Source organism: Crinia signifera, chromosome 5, assembly GCF_055691185.1.
Source record: "Crinia signifera chromosome 5, ASM5569118v1, whole genome shotgun sequence".
NCBI classification, from domain to species: Eukaryota; Metazoa; Chordata; class Amphibia; order Anura; family Myobatrachidae; genus Crinia; species Crinia signifera.
The window spans coordinates 165,083,888-165,102,911 of NC_139221.1; the positions used below are offsets into that span (position 1 = coordinate 165,083,888).

General features: G+C 40.6%; 1 protein-coding gene across 1 annotated transcript in view; it reads left to right on the top strand.

Annotated features, from left to right (window-relative positions):
• ITGA9 (integrin subunit alpha 9) overlaps positions 1–19,024 on the top strand; it is a 445,717-nt gene that overhangs the window by 271,652 nt on the left and 155,041 nt on the right. Inside the window, exon 17 of the mRNA XM_083186309.1 lies at positions 13,477–13,553. Within this exon, the coding sequence (XP_083042435.1) occupies positions 13,477–13,553 (77 nt within the window). The remainder of the gene's footprint in view (positions 1–13,476; positions 13,554–19,024) is intronic.

Consider the following 19,024-nt stretch of genomic DNA (forward strand, 5'->3'; position numbering starts at 1 on the left):
AGTTCACATACTTGTGATTATCCAACCAGGGTTTTTTGACTGTGGTTTTTCTCTCAGTCAAGTCATTATCAACTAACAGAAGGCATACTACCCTGTCAAGGAGTCCACTATATAAACATCTTAGCACAATTATTCAATTAGAGTGCCTGGGTCTGTATAATAGCTGATAATGAGTGCAACAGGCACAGATTGATAATGAACAGTGGTCACTCGAACAGTAGTTAACATGGGGATGCACAAAACTTATCCATATCCCTATGTGTGACTGTATACTGGCAAAAAAAAAGTAGTGTGAACCATCTGTAACCTTTACTGTAGTCTCCATGTATTCTAAAACTGTCACTGAATATGTTGAAAGTATATAAATAAAGACTTACAATAAATAGGAAATTGTATCCATGTCATATGTTGCTTGAGGTCAAGTGTCAAAAAAGTAATATAAAGAAGGTAGTGACCTCTTTCATACTTCATTTCCAAAACGGAAGGTATCATTCATCTAGGAAAAGAACAAAGCTATGTCTATATGTCATTAGATAAAACAGTTTATGTTTCCACTTTTCCTATTATCTTTGCCTGTTTTATTTTTTAAAAACTTTTAAAACTAAAATGCAAGTTGTCCTATATTAAATCCCACAAGTGATTGCACTTTCTAGCACTAGCTTTAAACACATGCCACAACTGACCTCATGGTTATATATAATGGGATGCGCACATTTGAAAGCACTTTTGTTCATAGTATAGTGTTGCTGGTCTAGTTCTGAGCATCAAAGATGGCTTATCCTCAGGGATTTTAATGCATGAGTTGATGAGAAGCTCTCGCACCTTGGCCAAGACCTTCTGTGCACAATGAAAGGTCTGGGGTGCACACAAATCATTCCTTCTGATACACATAAAACTGGTCACCCTCTTGATCTGGTCTTTCAGATTGGCTAAAAAGTCAATGACCTAACAATAAACCCAGTCACATGGTCACACTGCCCAATTACAGCCACTTAAATTAGATCTTTGCCCATGGAGCTGACCAGGTATCATCCACGGAGGGGTATGACTCCTTAGGCTCTTGCAGCAATTCTGGATCTCTCTGCAGAACTGAGAGCTTGTGAAGATCCCTGTTCCCTAGTGCATTACTATAATAGGGATATGATTGCTGCAAATGGTATTATAGCCCCTGTACATATACATCATCACAAACCATTATCAATCTCCCTGCTTTGACAACAGTCTAAATGAGCTCAAGAAAAGGGGGCATAGAATGAAAAGACAATGTTGGAAGACTATCCTTTTCGAGGACAAGATAAAACCAACAAAGAATATTGAAGAATATCAATCAACAATCACCCGTGAGATATCATATTTCCTGTCTAATGAGATCATGGCAGCAAACAATAGGCCTACTCAACTTTTCCACACAATGGAAATGCTTTGCAAGCCAGCATGCCTGCAGCCTGATGAAATACTCTCCCAGGCAAGATGCGACTGGTTCGCAAAATTCTTTGCAGATAAAATATCCTTCATCAAAGCTGGAATCTCCACAGTGCCATCAGAGGTGTGCCAGAATACCAAGCCAGACAATGTAAGCCACTTATCTTCATTGCCTATGTTTGACCCAACGGACATAAAGTACATTGCTGAAAATGTCCTGAACCTCTAAAGGAAGACCTCTTCTTAAAAAAACTAATTTAGATCCAGATTGCATGACCAACTACAGACTGGTATCAAACCTTCCTTTTCTAGGAAAAGGTTATTGAGAAATGGTTGCAAATCAATGGGAAACCCGCCTAAAACCCATGATATATATATGACCCATTCCAATCAGGATTCAGGAGAATACATATCACTGAAATAGCCCTGGTATATGTGAAAAACATAGATTACTACAATACCTTCTACCTTGGTCTCCCATCAAAAGAATAGAACTGATTACAGCTGGTAAAGACCACAGCCACATGACACCCATTCTCTACTCCCTCCACTGGGAGATGGCGAATTATCTTCAAGATTAACTTACTAAGTTTCAAAGCTCTACATGACCAAGTCCCAAGGTAACTGAAACAGTTCTGATTCCATACTATTCCACCCAATTACTGCGATCTGGAGATGATGTAACTTTAGCACCTAGAATCTCCTGTAATTCATCTGAGTGTTAAGTTTTAGCTATGCAGCTCCTACTTTATGGTACTCTTTTCCCCACACAGTTTGAGAGGCTCCCACTCTAGAATCCTTCAAAAACAGACTCAAGACTTTCCTGTTTACCCAGGCATTTCCATAATTCCCTTAAGTATATCCATGCTCCCTGTAGTTTATAAAGCTTTTCTGTACTTCATTGTTCCTGTACTGTATTACATTCATTATATCTGTTTAGCATCTATTGGAGAAAAAGCATTATATAAATAAAATAATTATTATTATTGCCTATGGCCTCTGTACCTGAATGGCTCCTGCTATTTGTAGCAACTGTGTATGCGTTCCCACTGGATAAAAGAATGTATATACCAGGGCTGCAGCTGGACGTTCAACAAGAGTGTTCCAAAGGTATATTGTGGGCATGTAGGCTTGTAAGCTAATCAGAGTAGAACATATGTAGAGGTCCTTTTAATTTCTGAAGGATCTCTATCGGCAAGAATAAGGCTGGCGCACAAGTGCTCTGGTAGTGATGACAGCTACAGTATTTCAACAAGGGGATGGATGGATCGGTGCAGGAATTCAATTAAATCAAATCTATTTCCAAGCATACAATGAAGTCAACTTTCAGGCAGTTGTTGCTTAGGTTCCTTGTGTCTGGTGCATACCTGCCAAGAAGTCTGTCTTTTGTCAGCTAAAACTGACATACCTTCCAGCAAAGTCCTGTGCTCTAGCATAAATTGCTGGGGTTAGGGCAGACTTGGTCTTGTTTTTCCTGATATATTGGGATCTATACTGGTTGTAACCAAGGATGTGTGTTGTATTGAGTGCTGGTTTAGTGTATAGAGTTTTTCATTTCAAATGTTAATGAAAAGCACATGTCTGTGAATTGTAATGAATCTCTATTTGCATCAGGCTATAAGTCCTACTTTTGTGTGAACATAATGATGTCTCATATTTTATGAACTTAATGGAAGTGCTCAAACCAATTCATAGGTTGAAGCAGGTGCTGCAACTTAGGGGTTATTTAGACAAGATAAACAGAAACAAAAATCTGCAAGTATTTTTCTTATTGTACAAGCACCTGTTTCATCCTGTAAATTGATACGAGCAACTTTCATTCTGTGTTTGATTTCTTAAGAGGCACACTGTACATGGTATCATGGAGTGCTGGTCTCTAGTGACAGTTTGGGGCCTCCAGACTACCTCCTGCTACTGTGTCTTGTACTGTGTGGTGAGTGGCTTACCGTGCAAATGTGTTTAACTAAGACGTCTACATTTTATTTACATATAAAATAACAGCTGTTATACTTAGTGTTCTGATGGGAGGAGTTGCACCTACTTTTATTCCCGCATAAATATGAAACATTAGATGGAGACAAGATTTTAATGAGTTCCAGATGGATAAGAAACATCTAAGGGGTGTTCATTAGTTAGTTTGCAGGAAGATACACAGGGGGGAAATAGACATGTTTACATCTCATATGGGCATATTTATGAAACACATGTGGGATATCCATCTGCAAAATGTAACTATCCCATGAATTCATTTTATTAGGGTTCTGCAGCAGATATGAGATCTATGCTGTGGTTTCACTAAGGCAATCCTCTATTTTTTTATGGGATGCTGCTATATAGTGAGATTTACCAATAAAACATTCCAGAGCCTGGCCCCATTACCTACCGCAACACTAAATTAAGATGGCACTGGTTTATATTGCGCTACTTATGGCATAATTTACTGGGAGAGGGATCCTCGGGATCCCTCCATGGTAATAGCCACTCACGCACATGAATGTGCTGACCACTCATATACAGTAAGTCACCAGCATAAAGTAAAGTGATTGCTGATGTTAAAACTTTACTTGGCACATTGAAGGGACATGCTGTTATCTCAGCCCCTGTCCCTGAATGCGATTTTTAATATATCTGGTAAAGAATTTCTGGTTACCATGAATAGCTGAGTTAAGAATATCTATTTATCTGTTCTAAAACCTGATAAAAAAATAAGTGGGTCTTAGACAAGTTGCGTCTTCAATACCATGGGATTTCTTACATGAATGCCGACTGGAGACACCATTAACCCAGGGAGAACCATTTTCTTCAGAAGTGCCCTGTTGCAAAAAAGCCACTATATAGGCTTTTGAGCCATTGAAAGAATATAATATAACAAAGATCAAATGAAAGCCTGTTTAACAAAGCAAGGTTGTATTGTTCAACACACAAGCACCAGTGAATTACAGTTTAATGCCAAATAAATGTAAAATTATGCACTTGGGTTTCAAAAGTCTAAAGGCTAAATATAGTAATAATGGCACAAAATTGTAAAATACTGAAGAGGAGAAGTATATATATATATTAGTGACCCCTATAAGTATATATATATATATATATATAATTTCTAGGGGTCATTAATCCAGGTGACTTAAAAGCAGGTAGGCAATGTAACAAAGCAATGAAGAAGGCAAGTCAGATGCTTGGTTGCATAGGGAGAGGTATCAGCAGTAGAAAGAAAGAAGTAATAATGCCACTGTATAGGTCATTGGTAGGATCGCATCTAAATTACTGTGTCCAGTTCTGGAGGCTATATATCCAACAGGATATAAATACACTAGTGATGTACAAAGAAGGAAACTTAAATGGTAAATGGTACAGAAACGTACCCACAAAGACAAAAATAAATCTCAATATATATTGTTTGGAGCGGGAAAAAGGGGACATGATAGAACATTTCAAATATATGAAGGGTTATAACAAGGTCCAGATGGGAGACATTCTTCAAATGTAGGGAGGTATTAGGAAATGCACTGCATATAAAGAGAAGGAGGTTCAGGGGAAATCTGAGGAAAAATTAGAGGCTAAGACATTTTAAACATGTATAGCATAGACATACTTTAGGAACATCCTTACACAGAAATAAGGATCAAATAGGGTTTAATGGTAACAATATGGTTATAAAAGGGGCAGACTAGATGGGCCGAATGGTTCTTATCTGCAATCAAATTCTATTTTTCAGATGCACAGGACCTAATTTGGTTAGTATTGCACAGCAGCAGGAAAGCAGTTGTACCATATCATGCTACAAATATATTCTTATGCTGCATGATGCCTCTGTTCCCGTTTCCATTATTTCAGTACTCATATTTAAAATAGATTAATCTCTCTTTCAAATTATGTGGATCTTAGTAGCTATTGGTTGGTGCCATATCACTACCATAATGGCATTCTGCACACATGGAGTGGGGTTCCTCCAATTTGTAAAAAAGGGAGCTTCTTATGTGACCTCCTTAGAAAGCTGTTGTCTGATAGTCCCCTGCAATCAAGAGACAATTTTTATGTGCTATGTAAAACATTCACTTTCACTTTCTATAGGTTAGGTGGAGGAGACAACGGGGTAGATGTATGAAGCAGTTATAAGGGAGGAGAAGTGACTTAATCACCGGCCAATCAGCTCTTGACTGTCAAGTTACAGGCTTGGTTTAAAAAGGAACAGTCAGGAGCTGATTGGCCGGTGATAAATTACCAGGCACTTTATCACTTCTCTTCCCTTATCAATGCTTCATACATCTACTCCAATGCTCGATATGTCTCCCATATTGGGTTACAGTACCTGGATACGCTGGCATGTAAGAGGCAAGTCCACTCATCCATGCAATGTGCTTAATAGTTATTATCTTATCATCAGGTAAGGATTAGTACAATAAATACACATTTAATTTTACATAAATGGATGGGATCTAATGGCAACCATCTTGTGCTAAATAAAAACGGGTCCACTGAATTAACACAGTGTTTTTTCTAGCATTACAATGTTCTTATTCCTCTTATACATTTTAAATATGATTAGTTTAGAATGATGAAAACTCCTAAAAAAGATGCATTGTTAGTTTCAGGAACATATTTTATTATGTAAAACTATAACATTTAGCTTTTTTTGGTATTTTGGAAAAGTAAATTAATGATGAAGGAAGAACCACAAGTATTTCCTTGTGGTAAAAACGTATTTCCAGTATCAATAAAAAACCTTTGTACATTTTGGCTACATTTTATTTAATGTATAAGCAGAAGCCAAAAGACTAATGGAATTTTGTTTTGAATAAATAAAAAAATTAAAAAAATAAATAAACCAAAAAGAAGTAGGATTTGTGTGAGTATTGTACAAAAATAACAAATGACTGATATTGCTGTTGAATTGCTACAATTGCAACAGTGGAAAAATGGTTCAGCTCGGGAGTGAGAAAACAGTCAGCAGTGTAGGGTTTAACGCTTCATTCAAGATAAGGCGGCTAGAAAATCAGTTCTCACATACATTACTGTAATCATTTATTGATGCAAGTTAGTGACTACAGATGTTGCACGTGCCTTTCAAACTGTCCACTGAACAACTTGCAAAATTCTAACTAAAGAGGTACAAACATCCTAGGAACCATATAGTTATTTAATTTGCGGCCATCTTAACATATATCGGCTTCCTGGGCAGCAACAAAGCTTTGCTCTACTACAGCTATGTGACATATGGGCGGAATTAACCTGTAAAAATACAAATGTGAGTTGTATTTCACATGGGATGTTGCTATGGGAAACAAATCAGAAACTACTTTTAATATTGTCAGCACCTTCTAGAAGTTTATAGATAGTATCTGATTGGTTGCCCATAGCAACATCCCATCTGAAATACAACTCACATCTTAGAAAAGGTCCCCCATGGGGTCCTAACTGAAAATGTTTGAGCACCAGAACTCTGTCACCTACAAGCTGGTCTACAAAACCCTCACAATTTTTTGTTCTGGCCTTCTCTTAAATGGGAATGTTCTGGTGGATTTGGGGTATGGCCTAATATCATCTGCTTTTCCACTTAGAATGTTGGTTGGTATGTAATCTAATTGATCAGAAACGAATGTGGTAATTATCGTTACTGTATTTTGCAAGACATAATTAATTGTTTCCTTTCCTATAAAAGCAATAAATCAAGTTTGAATAATTATTTAATCACATTCTTACACATTAGGTTTGCCATCTGTATTTGGAAGATTTGTTCTGGTCTTCCGGGAGATTGTGTCTATATCATAGTGCTCTGTACTCTTTCATAAAATCTACAAAAGCAGATGTTTAATGTGTTAAGAACACAGGAACATTGCAATATATATTTGGCCATACAGAAAGCTTTTTGTCACTTGGCTTTTAAATTTAGTCCACTATTAATTATATTCTTCCTTTAAAAGAATAATACAGGGAAATGGTGACATATAGCTAATGGAGTACTTGTATGTCTGCTTCCGGTTAAAGGAAGGAATCTTCCAGGGTGTTTACCTGGTGACAGCATGACATGTGTTTGGTTTTACACTTTAGAATTTCCAGTTCTGGGAAGTCACATAATCTTTACATTAAAAGTTCCATTTGCTACTTAGCTGCGAATTCCCTGCAGGCAATGACTAAGTAACATGAGACGCAGTATGGAATCAGAGGGGTAAGGTGGAAGTTCTGTTGAAGATGGAAATTTGCCCATAGCAACCAATCAGATTATATCTATTATATAAGGTGTCATACATTATCATGTGGGGCAGTGGTCGAAGTGGAAATTTTGAAGTGGGGGTATGGAAATTTTGAAGTGGGGGTATGGAAAAGTAAAGAGTGAATATAGTGCGCACCTTCGGACACCCCCCTGTCCATCAACGTCCCCTGCCAGACTGCCCCGTTGTACAGGGGTATTACAAAAGCACAATATGCGCTGCTGAGTGATTAGAGAGCATCCTGAGGGGGGAAAAGTTTTTTTTTTATCTTCAGATTAAAGTGGCGGTATGGCATACCCCCGTATACCGCCCCACTTCGACCACTGATGTGGGGTATAATATGTAATATGTGCAAGGCGCATTACTGTGTGGGACATAATATCAGGGTTCCCTATCCTCCTGAAATGGCTGGGAGGCTCCCGAAAATCATAAAATCATGTCCCCCTCCCGCCCCCACTGGAAAGGTAGGCAACCCTCTCGGATACCGCCGCCCCCCCCCCCCCCCCCATCCCCGCTGGCAGAGTTAAATTGCTGTGATTCGCTGTTTTTTGGGGGGGAGGGGTGGGGCTAACTACACAAATCACACCCTGGCTAATTGCGGGATTTGCATTACTGGGGCAGGGCTTGATGACATCTACATCAGGCCCCTCCCCCAGAAGTGCTGCTGACAGTCTCCTCTCCGGGTTATAAGTAGACAATATGCATAATATGATGTATGAGCCACTTTTGTTTCGGTGTAAGGTAGTTTTATTTTCTGCAAGGCCACGCCCATTTCTTGGAGTGTGCACCCCTTCAGTGTGCAAATATTTTGTGTAACAAAGTCTATGAGGAGGGAAACCTTTCTAGTGTTTCCAATCATGTGGGGGGGGGGGGGGGGGGGGGGGGATTTTGCATGCACTTCTCAATGCGTAACGGTTCAATTAGGACAAAACTTTATCGCTTTATTGTAGTGGGGTTTCATATGCCCAGGGAAATTTTGTAGGCCCCTGCACTCCAGCAGTTACTTGCTACCTATAGTCTATAATAACTTTGCATATTATCTTACCATCAGTTAGGGCACTTATAGCATCCAAAACAGTGGGGGGGGGGGTTGCCTCTTATTATTGATACTTTAGGTAAATGCTTTGGTATGCAGCAAGCAGCAGAGAGACATTCAGGGAAAGCTGCCAATGGCATGTACAGTATGACGAAGTTGGCAGGCAGACAATTCTGTGTCTCTGTGCAGCAAATCAGCCGATTCTTCCAGACTGCTAAATGAGCTTAACTCAGCAAAAGTGGCTGCCAGAGAGATGAGATGGATAAATGATTACATTTGAATACAGTGAATAAACGTGATTGCACAGTGGAAATACTACTACTACTAATCTAATCTAGCATGTACAAGAAGGGCAAAATGGGACTATTCAATGAAACTGATAAATCATAGTTTGAATCATGTCCAAGTTATATATTTGTATAACATTCATCATCTTATGAAATAAAGAAAAAGAATAGCTGTAGTTAAGTTAATTTGTATGTAAAAACTAAAGGTAAGCAATGAACCCTGTGGACATATACGGCATCTCTGTGGTGTGATACAGTACATGTAATATCATTCTGCGTATACTCAGAAAAGAGGTCACAGGCATACGTTATACATCTATACAGATCTGCGTGTTTTAACATTTTCAACCTTCATGCATCTGCATAGGTGGGACAGGGAGAGCGTTCCATTGTATTCTGTCTACAATTATGATGACATAATTGTGAAGATAAGGAGATCAGCATAGAGAGGTATTTGTCAGTGGCATAACTACAGTAAGGCAGCCCCAGCTACCGCTTGGGGGAGCGAGCGACAGCAGGGTCTGTGTGGGCACCGGCGGCCAGCGCATGCAACACTTACATGCCTGCTGCTGCCCGCCCTACTGGTTGAGGCTGATTGCTGGAGTCAGCCGTGGCGCGAGCATGGCCATGAAGCCCGTTGACTGTGACTCAACTACTGTAAACAGAGCCAGCTATTGGCTGCTGTGTACAGAATAGGTGGGCGGGTGAGCGACCTGGGATGTCGGATGGGGAAGCAGCAGCAGTCTTCTGGGCTCTCTGCCTCTCTCCTGCTGCTACCACGTTATGCGTGTGATGTCACACGCTGATGAGCAGCCTGGAAGCCAGCAGTGAGAGGGAGCAGATAGACAGCCACACCGCCCACCCAGTCCAGTCCTCACAATTATTATTATAATAGAAGTGCACTTTTTCTACAAAAATAAAGAAATGTATTTAAAAAAAAAAAAAAAAATATATATATATATATATATATATATATATATACTGCACGATAGGCTGGCACACTCCCCTCTGGTTGCGTCTGCCCGGGTGCCGGCAATTGTATTTTCATATATATAGACGAAAGAGCCGCACAACATTTGTTACCTAGCCTGAGGACGGGATAATAAAAGTTCCCGAAACGTTGCAGACAACTGGCTGTTGCCTATTGATTTATTGAGAGTGGAGAACAGTCCCGTGTTGTGCGGCTCTTTCGTATATATATATATATATATATATATATATTTGAAATATATTTCGGTACTTGTTTCCTAACAGGGCGCCACCGATTTTAATTGTATGAAATCGGGTCGCAAAAATCGGGTCGAAATCGCATGCGATGCGATCGACTCGACGACCCAATTTTTACATTGGAACCAATGTTAAATGGTCCCTGAGACCCGATTTTACGTTGGCCCCAATGTTAAATGCCCCCCAGACCCCATTTTTCAATGTATGCCCCCCATTGTTAACGCCAGGCCACGATCAACGTGAACCCGAAGCGTGGAGAGCGCAGCGAGCCCGCGAGGGGCGGCGGTACGCGTCCTCCGACCTTTTCACACCCCCACTATCCACATTGGTCTGGAGTTGATTTTATATAGTATGGCGAGCGTAGCGAGCCCCCGAGCCCGAAGTGCGGCGAGTGCAGCGCATTACTTCAGACGTATTACGCGTCGGTCGTGTCCCTTTGCATACCTTAAGTTAAGGTATGCGATGGGACCCGACGGGCGCCATGCTAGGAAACAAGTACCTATATTTCTTTATTTTCGTATGTATATATATATATATATATATATATATATATGTGTGTGTGTGTGTGTGTGGGAAGTGTGCCACAAACTTTTTTCAGGGGGGGGGGGGGGGCAAAATGTATAGTTACGCCACTGGTATTTGTACTTGTCCAGGGCCTGATTAAAGGTTCCAGGTGCCCTAGGCTAATACACACGTAGCTCCCCTTGTAATGATGTTAAACACACATGTATGGGTGCTCAGTGAATAAGCAGTCACACAGGGCCAGCGCTTGGAGCTGATGCTGCCTCCTCCCTATAGTGTAAACCCTTATTTTAACCCGAGTCGGAATGCCGGGTTGCTGGACCCGGGTTTTTCCTGTTGGCATTTTCACACCACACAGTGACCAAGGTCGTCCCAGTAACAACCCAAGGTGTACCCAGGTTATTTGTGCGGTGTGCAATGGGTATCAGTAAGATACATTGGCGCAGCCATCTAGCAGTCACCTAAAGCTCTTTACCCCTCACAGTAAATTAGGACTGGTGATAGCTAACAAGCGTGTAATATATTAGGCGATCATTTTATTCCTTAACTCTTACCTGCAGGGCACCTCCCCCAGTCCTGCGCCCTAGGCTGCAGCCTAATCAGCTTATTGGTTAAGCAGGCCCTGTACTTGTCCAAAAGAGGAATTTATCAAGTTGTGATTTTGCTGTGATATTGATCAATTTAGAAGCCTACATAGTTATCAGGAAAAATGCTGGACCATGGTAAAACCCTCCTAAATCCCTTTTTTAACCGGGTTGGGATCAGTGGAAAAACCCCATGTTGACCTTTTGACTGTCGACCTAGACACTGTCGACCTAATGCTTGTGTCGACCTAATGACCTGTCGACCTAAACCCAAAGTCTTCCTAGACCCATGTTGACCTAGAACCATGTCGACCTATCCCCATGTCGACCTAACGGTGTCGACCCAATGCTTGTTGACCAACATGCTGTAGATCAAATGACCCTATCCCATATAAACTAGGTGGGTTTTCCAAAGTTTAATTCATGTGCATTGGGAAGCTTTACCAAGGAGTATGCATCACTTGTACTGTTTTCTTTGATCTCATTGTCCAATAAAGGCAAGAAGATGGAAGCTAAGTATTAAAACCACTAAATTACAGAGAAGTTGAGATTATATTATCTATCAATCAATCTGTATATATAAAAATTTATGTACAGTATGTATGTTCCAGCATAACCCAATTTAAACCAAACTTGGTACACATATGATTTACAATCTGGAAAAAAAATACTGTGGGGGTACAACACCCTTAGCACCCCCATGGGGGACCTGGGGGCCCAAAAAGCGGTCCGGGCTATGTGGGTCAGGGAAGCAATATATCGTAACTCTGGAATTCCTGGAGCAATTTACACCAAACTTGGTTCACATATTATTTACAATGTGGAAAAATTACTGTGGAAGTAAGACTCCCCTAGCACCCCTGTGGGCCCAAAAAAGTGATTTGGCTACTACACAAAGTGGGTCAGGGAAGCAAGATATGGCAAAAGTTGCAGTAACATAGAGGGGGTAGAGGACAGTGATTGGGTCAAATTAGGTTCACAGCCACTAACACCTGCAAGCCCGAAACTGCTGTGGTCCTTGGGGCCCATACAGGTGTCCCGCCACTACAAAGTGGGTCAGGGATGCAAGATATGGCAAAGTTTCATAATATAAAGGGGGTAGAGGAAATGAGGTTTAAGAAAAAAAAAACTGGTCAGATCCGGGAGCCCACCACAGACAGGTGTATGCCGGTCACACCAGTGGCGTAAGTTTGTCACAGTTGCCCGGAGGCAAGATATATATTGGTGCCCCCCCCCCCCCCCCAACCTTATATAACATAATAGTGTATGTGTCTGTTCTGAAATATATGTGTTTTATACACACATATATATTGAGAGAGAGAGAGAGTGAAAGTGAGAGAGAATGAAAACATATATATATTTCAGAAATCAGTTACAGAAGGGATATCAATGGCTTTCAGTTAACTGATTTATTAGTTTTTGAAACTAGCAGGGGAGGAGAGCTGCCCCTTTGTGAGCAAGAGCCAGGCGGCAAATGACTCCATTGCCTCACAGAGTTCTGCCCCTGGGTCACACCAGGGGCATGTTAAGTGGTTAAGCATAAAACAAAAGAAAGATAATGTACACGTAATTATAATTGCACAATCAACCTCCGAGCAATGCTGTGTACCTCAGCTCATTATTAATAATATAACAACACAGATATATCTATAGTATTAGAGGAAACACATTTTATATATTAATCATATAAAGGGGAAACAAATTTGGATTGAAAAACAAAAAAACTAAATTATGAACAATTTTAATTTTAATGCATAAACAGAGTAGTGAGTTTATTTTCTGTCATGTTGAAAATGGCGCACCCATTTATTAATTAAGAAAGGGTTGCACATTTTTGTTAGTGAACGGAATGCATTTCTATATCATTATTATATTATTGTTTCTTGCTCTGTTTTCCATCATCCAGGTGTACAAGGGTCAGACCACTGTTATTTTACATTGCTCCACACCCCACTAGGTGATACAGTAAAGCCACACAAAGCTTTTACTGGACCCCATTGTGCTAAGGAGTTTGTGTTCATCTGTTGACTTCCATAGATGTTATTTACAGTAGCTCCTCAGGTCCATTAACTACATGACTTCTAGGACCTCTGTTTCCCTATATAATGTGCTTATCACGCTTTAGCAAACTTGTCATAACACTTACACTATTGTAATTGATGATCATTTTATTTTTATATGTTTTTTAGACTTACTTTGAAAGGAATTGCCACTCTGAAGATTGTCCTGCAGATTTGCATCTAAAGGGAAAACTGCTGCTATCAAGGTGAGTGTGTACTTATTCTCTGAGAAAATCTTTTCAAAAGGTTATATTATAAACATAACAAATGAGTGAAGATGGCACCTGCTAAATTGCCATCAATGAAACTATTCACTTGTCTCTACTGTACAATTCTTAGGTGCCCATAGGACTGTACTATGTCATACTATATGATATAAAGCAAAATGGGTAGGTGCACCTAGGGATGAAAATCCTAACATTAATAGGAAAGTTTGTTAGCCCAGGTCATGTTTTGCTCTGTTCGCAAGTTTACTGTGTGTATATAACTTTCTCCACAACATGGCCAAATAAAACAAAAAATAAGTCATACATTATCACTGCAGAATGTGACTCCAGACTTGTTTGATGCTGCCGAATCCCCCCATTAACATGCGAGGGGATATGTAACAAAGACACATCCCCTGGAATAAAGCGATAGAATTTTTTTGAGTGCTAGGGACAAGTGTGCCGTGTTTTGTACAGAATGCTGCCCTCTGGTAGAGGGTTGCCGCCCTCAATAGGAAAACTTTACGAAGAAAAAGAACCAATGGGTGCCTTCTGTACACTAAAACAATCTAATAAACAATACACAAATCACAAAAGCATAAGACAGTAACCTTGCATGCATGCAAAAAAGAAAAAATGTTAAAAAGTCATTTCAATGCAATTGCATAGTGGTAAAAATGTAACTTATAGTTACCAAGTCCTGATTGGACGGTGTGGTTGCTGAGATTGGGCCGGTGTTACAGTCCCGTAATTCGTAGGGATTTTTTCCCAAAAAGCACAATTGTAGTATGGGCAATGGTGGGTGAGATCCCAAGTTAGATCAAAAGTGGGCAAACGGATCCCCTCCTCACTGCCCGGTGCGGAATGACCAGTATTGCTTAGTAGCGTTGGTCTTTTTTTATACTGCTGGATAGTACTGTCTCCCACGAGCTTGCTGTGTACGTCAGGCAGGTCACCTTGCGGTGTCAGATGTTGTACAGCTACTGCTCCGGCCAGCGTGCCGACTGCAGGCTGAAGTACACTGGCTCCTGCGCTTGTACCTCCTTGTTGGAGTGCGCGTGTACTCAGCTCTTGTATGTGCTGGTATTTGCCCAGTCCTCCGTGCGTGCGGCGGCTGCGGGGAGATGCTCCGTGCCAGCTGTGTATATCTGCAGCAGGGATCGAGTTCCCGGAGGGAAGATACAGCCGATTGGCTGGTTGATGTTGCCAGTCTGATGGCGTTAGTATGCCCCTCAGATCCTCAGCTGCAATTTTCTCATAGAGAACTCCTCACAAAGACGCGTTTTGCCGCGCTCAGGCGGCTTTGTCAATTCAGGTAACACCCAGCATTTTCATGGGGATGCCCATATAATGCTGGGCATTCGCATGGGTTATCCCCATCACCTCCGGCCTGCCCTTATCCTTGTGAATTGCTCGGCAACTATGAAAGTTGCCGAAGCCATTTGCAAAGGGGGCTGCATGCGCATGCGCAGTCCCCAATAATTAATGATTTCAATTTTACATGGTAAGAGGTTATATTTTATATAATGCCAGTTACTCAATGGTGTTGTGATTTTATCATAAATGTGCAATTCGGTTATCTATGTTTTTTCCATAAACTGGATACACAGCAGCTAAACTGAGATGGTATTCAGTAGACTAAGGGTGGGGTGTAGTATTATACATCGCCGCCCTTCGCCTGACAGCTCCTCCTCCCCCTGCAACCGGATGTCCTCCCGGCCGTGGCACCTGCTGGGGGAAGAGGAGACAATGGAGGACGGAAGGGGGCGATAGAAGCCCATAGGCTTCTATAGGTTATCGCCACCCAGAGGGTGATACCCTGCCCAGCGGAGACGGGGCGGACAGCTAATGGTAAATAGGAAAATGCGGTAAAACCCCCGTTTTACCGCATTTTCCCTTTTGTACATTCCGCCACAGTGTGATGGGACCATTTACAATAATATATACTGTATGTCATTTTTGCGAGGAGTAGAGATAAAGCTAAATGTCCTATACTGTATGATATGTCTGTATTTGGACCATGTATGTATACAGAGAATATTTTGTGAGCACATCTTTACTGTACCTAGCTTGTTTGATATCCCTTTTTTATTTTCATTCCACCTCCACAGATACAAGGAGATACAAATCAGTGATTCGTAAAAAAAAAGTAATATGGACTCTGAAATACACATTTTTGTGCACATGTGTAGAACATTAGTGTGTGTTATGCCCTGTATAAAAGGGACTTGTATCCATCACCAAGTGACACTCATCGTGTTTAATATATTTACTCTATGAAGTACTTGTTTTTATGCTAAAGTACTACTTAACATTAGGATTTTCATTACAAAGCAGAATGCTTATCAAAATAAATAAATTACCACATTTGTCAAAAGCATTTATCATTAAGCTCTATTACAAAGGAACATCATTTATACATGACACTGTAAGAGTGCTGCATACAGTAAAAAGCTGACTGGGGTTTTGATGTAGACAGATATGAGTCATTGATTGAATCTTATCATCTCCCTAGTGAATATCAACACTGTTTTATTTTCTTGTTAATAAAGACGTGATGTAGTTAGCTCACAGAGAATATACATTAATAATTCACAGAATGTTAACGTTTAACCGTAAACTAAAATACTGGGGCCTATTGGCGGGGCGATTTCAGGGCATTTTGCAAGCAATCTGACTAGAACATCACACTGTGTGCAGGGACGATAGCGATGCCTGTCTGTTGTTGCCCAACGATCAATATCCTCCATGCAGGATAAATCTAGTGAGATCGCCGGACAGGGCCAATGTTCTCATTGGAGAACACTGACCCTGACAGATAGCTCAGCACACAGCGCTGACACAACACCGGGCAGCGCTGTGTGCTGATTGATCTTGCTGAGCAATCTGAGCAACTTATATTGTTTAGATATTTCAGCAGAGTCATCCCATGTGTAGGCCCCATAAGTCATAGAAATATGTTCTGAATATATGTCCTAAATGCTCTTCCCCCTCTTCTAACATCTGGCATCTTCTGTGGCTATGTCCTAGAGTAGCCTCATTTTGGAAAAGGCTGGTTTCCTGGATAGCATTGCTGATCTAGCTAATGGCCATCCACTCAGGCCCAAGACTTGTGTTTCACCTGTGCCTCTCCGACAACTCACGTCTCATTATCTGTATTCATGTTAATACTGCTTTATGCTGTGACATTTATTCTTATATGATTTCACTATATTTGGTACATCTACTGTTCATTTACCATTTTATGATATTTATATATACATGTGCTCTTCAGCGTGTTATTTTGTTCTATTATTCTATGTTAATTTAATTTTCTCTTGTATTTATATGTTTTTTATGTGTTTGCAACTTGAAAATGAATAAAAAAATACTTGATTAGCTGTACAGTAAGGGCCCATACACACTGGTTGACTTTGAGCTGAAAGCCGCTCAAAACAGCCTGTTTGTGCGGCTTTCAGCTCAAAGCCGCCCAGTGTATATGGCCTGGCAAAGAGCGGTGAGCACTGCTGCATGCTCCCGCATCATCGCCGGGAAAGCCGCTCATCTGCTGGTAATCCCAGTAGATGAGCGGCATTGAGGATGGCTTTGCATAGCTCTGCGTTATGCAACGCCGTCCTCCCCCCTCCGTCGGCACCGGGCAGGGGGAAACCCGCTCAGTGTGTATGCACTGAGCGGCTTTCCCTGCAGCGATGATTTGCATCATCGCTGTCCATATACGCTGGGCATAGTCGCCCAGTGTGTATGCACCTTAAGTCTACTTAAATGGACAACTACATTTTCCTCATCTATCATTGCATCAGATTTTATATACTCATGTTAAATTAAATAAAATGCACCAAAAAAGTTCACATTGTTCTTATTTTACCCAAAAAGTGAAATTTGATATTGGTGATGCCCAAACACATCTAAATGTTATAAATGTGGATCACCAAATGTAGATCTGGTGCATTAATTATGGTCCTGTCCACAAGTGCAGTCGTTATGGCTTAAGGTCCCTGATTTGGGACGATTTTACCCAATTCTGAGTGAAATTGGCCCAAATCGGATATGTTTTATCTGATGCGTGGACCATGCCAGATGCACGCTATTAACTTACTAAGTTATAAAGGGCATAACTGAGACCCTCATTTGCAGCCGCAATTGTGACTTTTTTTGGGTCCTGTCTGTTTTAGTATGAAAATAGGTGAATTTTCCTGTGAAAAAAGTACATTAACAACAAAGTTATTTTTTTTGCAGAAATATTGAGTGTAACTAATTGAATTCCTCCATAGTGTGGTTGATTAAATAATCACAACCCCACCTTTGCTGCTCAGTGAGGTGGGTAGGGCTGGTGCAAAAGGACAACCACTCCCCCCCCCCCCCCCCGAAACATACCTCTAGACCACACTCACTTAGGACCTGGCAAACTATCTATATCCAGATCCTAGGACAGCTCAAACCCTACATCACCCCCCCCCCCCCCTAAAGAGATATGGTTTAACAAAAGTAAGCTAGTACCACATACTGTAAGTGTTTGTGTGTCTTGTATTATAGATGTGTGTAGTAAAATCCAGTTTTTAATGGATGTTTTTTTCATTGACCAAAAATCACTTTATTACATCGTAGTTATCATCGAAGATGTATAGCAGATCCTAGAACTGGATTGCATGTTATGCATTTAAAGCATGACCTCTATATAACAGCTATCCTCTACTACTCTTCCTTAATGTTAGTCCTGAAATTGGAAAGGAATATCAGTGTGCTCCCCAGCAGTGCCCACTCTCTCTCTCTTATTGTATGGATGAGTGATTGCTTCCATGTGTCCTCTGTCCCAGTCGGCGGAGCAATTCTTCTTATGTTTTGCAACCGTATAAGATTTGAATCATTAGCTATAGCTGAGTTGTATCCTGCCGTAAAAAGTAAAATGACATCCCCTTATCTTTTTATCTATTATTGATAGTGTACTTTACAGGGTATTCCCATGCGTTGGTCTACAAGTGTCTGTGATATATTACAATCTCATACCGATCAATGTCACGGAAGACTCAGGGATACAAATTACTTTTATTCTTCAATGTTTTCATTCATGTTGTTACAATAGCAGTGGGAAGCTTACACCTGGCTCACTGCCTGAGCTGTTATACGTACATTCAACATATTTATTTTACACAAAATGAGAGAACACTGTTGAAGTAAAGCTGAAGAAGAGAAACTATTTTGTCCATTTTTGGTCCAAAGTTTGCTTTAACGTTGAAGATTCTTTATGTAAAACAACTAAGCAGGACACCTCCTGCATCATTGTGTAATACATCAGTTCGACCTTATTCTAATCCATACATATTATGCAACACAGAACCCTCATTTTTTACATAAGGTCTCCAATCCATATTATGCTACCCTGTAGTGAATTCACTTAGTGTTGTGACAAGGAGCAGTGCCCAAGGCTATAGTATGTAACATAATAATGCCCCCAGTTCATTTTCTGCTGCATA